The 6,057-nt window shown below is 38.0% G+C and overlaps 1 protein-coding gene and 1 pseudogene across 1 annotated transcript; one reads left to right on the top strand and one right to left on the bottom strand.

Moving 5' to 3' along the window:
* The first annotated feature begins 517 nt into the window (after positions 1-517).
* On the top strand, positions 518-2,203 carry LOC149252925 (sugar carrier protein C pseudogene; annotated as a pseudogene).
* Positions 2,204-2,710: 507 nt separating this feature from the next.
* LOC149252926 (protein EDS1-like) lies at positions 2,711-4,353 on the bottom strand. Its single transcript, XM_089454311.1, has 4 exons — positions 4,320-4,353; positions 3,760-4,097; positions 2,891-3,628; positions 2,711-2,779 (listed from the first exon to the last, which is right to left on the bottom strand). The coding sequence occupies exons 1-4, from the start codon at positions 4,351-4,353 to the stop codon at positions 2,711-2,713; spliced, it is 1,179 nt and encodes a 392-aa protein (XP_089310437.1).
* Between the last annotated feature and the right edge of the window lie 1,704 nt (positions 4,354-6,057).

Here is a 6,057-nt window from a genome sequence, read left to right on the forward strand (position 1 = left end):
GAACACTTACTGAAAGGAAAAGTGTGGTTAAGGAAGTTTGTGGTGGCATGTGGTCAAAAAATGAACACTTATTGAAAGGAAAAGTGTGGTTAACGAAGAGGAAAGGGGACATGACAAGTGGTGAAGAAGGCAACTATGGTAAAAAAAAGTGAACACTTACTGAAAAGAAAAGTATGGTTATGGAAAATGAGAGGGGAGAGAACAAGGAAAATGAAAGGGGAGAGAACAAGTGGTGAAGAAGGAAAATGTGGTTAAAGAATAGGAAATGGGGTTGGTTAAGAAGCACACACTCTATGAGAAGACGCGCACATACTTTGAGAAAGACAATAAGGAACCAATTTAATTGAAGAAAAAAAAAACAAAAACTCACAAAGAGTGATAGAATATTTACGCCGTAAGGCGTTCCCTCTGAGATGAACTTTCCTGTGGTCTTTGCTGTCATCGTTATCGTCCGTCTGATTTGATGTTAGACGATTCGAATAATTGCTACCGTTGGATCAAATATCCGGTTTCCACCCAGCGCTTGCCATACTCAAGGATTGGGGTGAAGGTGGAGCGTTATGGCCGCTTTAATGGGGGCTTTAAATTTCCGCTGGCCTTTAAATTTCCGCTGCTAGAATTGTGTTTTGGACTGGTTTCTTGTTTAAGCGTTGGGGTTTCTGTTGTTTTTGGGAAAATTCGGGCTGAAATGATCGGTTTCTCTGAAGAATGACTATACATTTTGATGAAAGACGAAGAGGAAAAGCTCATCTGGAATGCTTTGGATCCGTTATCAGCTAAATGGCACAGCTTGCCACCTATGCCGGCTTTTATATATGAGGAGGAATTCAATCAAGCTACGGGATGGAGTTTATGGAATGCTGAATATTGATATGAATTGTCATGCTTCTCAGTGTGTGCCTATTTATTTGTCGGAAATGGCCCCTCCCAGACTGAGGGGAGCTCTCAATATTGGCTTCACACTATTCCTAGGAACTGGGATCCTTGCTGCGAATCTGGTAAACTATTTCGCTGCCAAGATCCAGAATTGGGGGTGGCGTCTCTCTCTGGGGCTGGTAGCTGTCCCAGCATTGATAATGTTGACAGGTTCCTTCACCCTACCCGACACCCCCAACAGTCTAATTGAAAGGGGGCAAATGGAGAAAGCCAGGGCTGTGCTGGTGAGGATCCGCGGGACGCCAGACGTGCAGGAGGAGTTGCAGGACTTAATAGAAGCCAGCGACATTTCCAAGAAAGTGAAGCATCCCTTCCGCAACATTGCCAAAAGGAAATACAGGCCTCATCTGGTCATGGCTCTGGCCATTCCCTGTTTTCAGCAGCTCGCGGGTTTCAACATCGTCGCGTTTTATGCTCCACTCATCTTCAAGACCATAGGATTTGGGTCACAGGCTTCTCTCTTGGCTGCAGCTATTCTTGGAGTGATGAGTTTGGTTTCCATCGTAGTCTCCATTTTTATTGTTGACAGGTTAGGACGGAGGGCCCTGTTCCTCGAGGGTGGACTACAGATGATCATCTGCCAGGTAAGTTGCGTCCATTCCATTTGGTTGCCATTTAAGTTCCCCCTCCATATATATCTGAAGTTGGTTGGTTTGCAACAGGTTTCTTTTTCCCTTTTTTATGAATAATAGATTCAGAACTGAGATTCATCTATACTGAAAAGTATAATATTTCTTATTTAAATGCAAGGAAGTCGAGATAAAATCTCTGAAATCATTCCATTATTAGTTTTGGTGATCTTGATATTGAATATATCCCCATGTCTAATATACTTTTTCTTTTTCTTTTTTTCCCTATTGGCATACTCAATAATTTACTCAGATTTTCATTCCAATTGAGCGATTCTGTCTTCCTGGTACTGTATCAATATAACATCTCATACAATTCGTTGTTAACATCCTTTTTTATTTTTTTCATAATCAAGGACCTCATTCTCTGCCTAGATTTTAGCTGTTAAGGTTCTCTGACTTAGTCATCCTCTGTTTGTATTTTACAGTGTCATTGTTTAACTGTTGAAGCTGATAACATCGTTAGAATTGACCAACTATATATTTCTACATAAAAAGACTCTGACTTAGTCATCCTCTGTTTGTATTTTACAGTTTGATTGTTTAACTGTTGATGGTGATAACTCAGTTAGAATTGACCAATTATATACTTTTATATAAATAGACTCGGACTTAGTCATCCTTTGTTTGTCTTCTACAGTTTGATTGTTTGACTGTTTATGCTGTTAACTCAGTTAGAATTGATCAATTAAATATTTTTGTAAAAAAGATTCTGTATCGAAGGAACTAATTATTTTTTAATGAGTTCGGCATAAAATAATATCATTTTATGACCATGATCTTGCCACAATCTGTTTGTCCTTTACAGATTGATTGTTTGACTGTTCATGCCGATAACTTAGTTAGAATCGACCAATTATATATTTTTATATAGAAAGATTAGGTAAAAAAAATATTTTTTTATAATTACGCCGTAAGGCGTTCCCTCTTAGATGAACTTTCCTGTGGTCTTTGCTGTCATCGTTATCGTCCGTCTGATTTGATGTTAGACGATTCGAATAATTGCTACCGTTAGGATCAAATATCCAGTTTCCACCCAGCGCTTGCCATACTCAAGGATTGAGGTGAAGGTGGAGCGTTATGGCCGCTTTAATGGGGGCTTTAAATTTCCGCTGCTAGAATTGTGTTTTGGACTGGTTTCTTGTTTAAGCGTTGGGGTTTCTGTTGTTTTTGGGAAAATTCGGGCTGAAATGATCGGTTTCTTTGAAGAATGACTATATATTTTACCAGTATTTATCAATGTAAAAACTAGATGAAAAACTTAAACATTAGAGTTTCTGTCTCTGTTATTTAGATGTTATTTTAAGAAAAGTATTGAGTATTACCTGAGCTCCAACAGCAGTAGCTTCTAACTGCACTGAAATTCCCATGTCGTAAGATAATTCTGAATCAGGATTAAATGCAAATTTTCTCCCATTTTTGGAGTTTTCTATGACATGTTTCAAAACCGAAGCATACATTATATGCTCTGAAAAGCAGTCCTCCTCTGTAGTATCCCAGGGCTTTTCATGGCTCTGCATTGTCAAATGAAGCATCTTCAAAACGGTGTCAGAATTCTCAATACAAGCTGCACCATGGCTTGAGCAGAACATGTAAGTGCCAACAAGTCTATAAGGGCTTCTCTGTGTGATCCTGTCCGACCACTTTTGAGAATCAAACACATAGCTTGGAGTATACTGCAGGACATTATTAAGAAGAATCCGACAAGCGTCTTGAATAGAAGAATATGGGACTTTACCATCCCAATAGGGAAAAATAGCAGTCAAAGGCGCATAAATTGCCTCAATCGGTGCAAGGAGCATCCGAGGAACAATGTCATGCTTGGAAACCACATGACAAAAGTTGCCTCCCCAATTCTCACGGCCAACTGCTTCCACAAGTCTTTCATCTCCGACCAGAGGGCAACCAAATGTGATACAAAAGGAAGAGATTTGCCTTATCCTCTCTTCCAGGAACCACAGTGTAGCCAAGGTTGCAACTGCCCCTCCCAAGGAATGACCCACAAATATAATGGATTTGAGTTTTCTTTGGCGGGAGTCAGTGGAAGCCTGTAACTGATCGATCTGGAATACATCAACACAATGTTACTTTTCCCTTTGAATTTCAATAATTTCATCTATAATAACAGAAGTAAACCCTGTTGTTGTGAAATCGAGTTTACTTTTGACAGGTGCATTTAGATAAATCACTTTACCTTTGCTTGGAAATCTGTTTTCTCCATAATATCCAGGAACAACTTAAGAGCTCCCTGATGGACTTGGGCTGGTTTATCATCGTAACCCTTGAGGCAATCCGAGAATACCTGGTTGTTTGTTTCTATAGTCCCCTCTCCATCGATGAAACTTTCAATTCTGAGAAATGATGGGAAGGCAACATATGTAACGCCTCCATGCTCCTTCAGACTAAAACTCTCTGAATTATTTGCACGACCTGACTCTTCCCAAGCATTCAACGGTATTTCGCATGAAGCCAGAAAAGCTGCAGTCTCCTGACCAACAGTCAACCTGCAACAACAAATGAGTAAATTAGCACCTTAAGGGAAACCGAGTATGGATCCCTCAAAATTTGGAATTCTGTGCATACAATTTTGCACATTTTTATGAATCAGGAGATAGGGATGCCTTCATTATCTGAGATGAAGATCAAAAAATGTGACAATGAAAAACACTATATAAGATTACATATATAACCCGGGCTTCTAAACAGGATAACTGAGGTGTCTATCACACTGAAACCACTTAGCTTGCCAATTACTGCAGATCAAGAACCAGATTATTGCATCTGCCATTACTGGACAGGAATAACTCACAATACTAATACCAAAGCTGTCCTCCCCTGCCTACACCTCAGGAAGATTAATACCCATACTATTCAAGGGGAAAGCCTCCTAAAGCTTAGTGGGGAAATGATGGACCTAGAGCCTGCAATAGATGAATGGGTAATTTTACAATGAAAAAACACTATATAAGATTAAATATATAAACTGAGCTTCTAAACAGGATAACTGAGGTGTCTATCACACTGAAATCACTTAGCTTGCCAAAAACTACAGATCAACAACCAGATTATTGCATCTGCCATGAATGGACAGGATCAAACTCCCATTACATACCACAACTGTCTTCCCCTGCCTACACCTCAGGAAGATTAATACCCGTATTGTTCAAGGGGGAAAGCCTCCTAAAGTTGGCTGGTAAATGATGGGCCTAGAGCCTGCAATAGATGGATGGGTAATTTAAAATGAAAAAACACTATATAAGATTACATATACAAACTGGGCTTCTAAACAGGATCACTGAGGTGTCTATCAAACTGAAACCACTTAGCTTGCCAAAAACTGCAGATCAACAACCAGAATTATTGCATCTGCCATTACTGGACAAGATCAAACTCCCATTACTACTACCACAAGTGTTCTCCGCTGCCTACACCTCAGGAAGATTAATAGTAAATACCCATACTGTTCAAGGGGGAAAGCTTCCTAATTATAAAATCAACCTAATAATTTGTAGACGATGTTTTTGATATAGGGCAAGAGAAACACAGAGCTATAACTCTCTGTTTTTTAGGTACCTATGTTTGATTCTAGACTTGGGAAACACAGAGCACTGTCTGTTTATTAGGCACTTGTGTTTTTCATTGTCACTAGGGAAGCCTGCACTGACTTTTGTTATTATAAAAAACTAGTGTGATCTTTAAATCTCATCGGAGTACTTCTGCTTCGAGTAAATATCATTAACGTAGTTTTGATGTTTTCTGGCGAAATTTTTAAGAATTTTGACATAGGGTTATGTCTATATAAATTTAGTTATCCATTGCTTTTAGTTGCCGTTAAATTTTCTATCCAAAATTTCCATAATGGCTTTGATGTTATATTTGGAAAATTATAAGCGATTTAATCCCTTAGAGGAGTAACTTAACGACGTTTACCTCTGTCGTATGTGTAAATTTCGGTGTCCACACCAAGGTTTTTTTTAGTATGGCCGTATGTTTAATATAGGTATGCAAATGTCATTGTTGAGATGACTTTTTTTAGATGGACCATTTTTTAACATGGATTTTATGTTTAGCCTTGAACATCTAAGAGTTAACTATAGCCATATTTTTTTATTTATTGTTATTGTTTAACATGAATGCAATTAAAAGTTTATAATTTTTATAAAGATATATTAAACATTTACTGTTCACAGTACATACTACAAAGGTTAATGAAATTGCTCAACGAAATTACAATTGAAAATAGACGTAAATCCTCTAAAGCTTATTATATCCATAAAAAGTCTCACATACTAAATTAAAGTGAAATAAGTATGAAATGGTGCCATTTACTGTTTAAATTGATATGAAAGTTTTATAAATAAGTGAATAGGATATGGAATTTTAGTGTTTCGAATTGATTTCGAAGAATTCTACCATGTGTCTTACAGTCAATTATGGACTCAGTTTTCAAGAAGCAAAAACTTCTTAGTAATGTAAAATCGACCTTTTCAAG

This window comes from Pinus tabuliformis, chromosome 7 (assembly GCF_031772625.1).
Source record: "Pinus tabuliformis cultivar Carrire ecotype Pingquan chromosome 7, CPIR1, whole genome shotgun sequence".
In the NCBI taxonomy this organism is placed as follows: Eukaryota; Viridiplantae; Streptophyta; class Pinopsida; order Pinales; family Pinaceae; genus Pinus; species Pinus tabuliformis.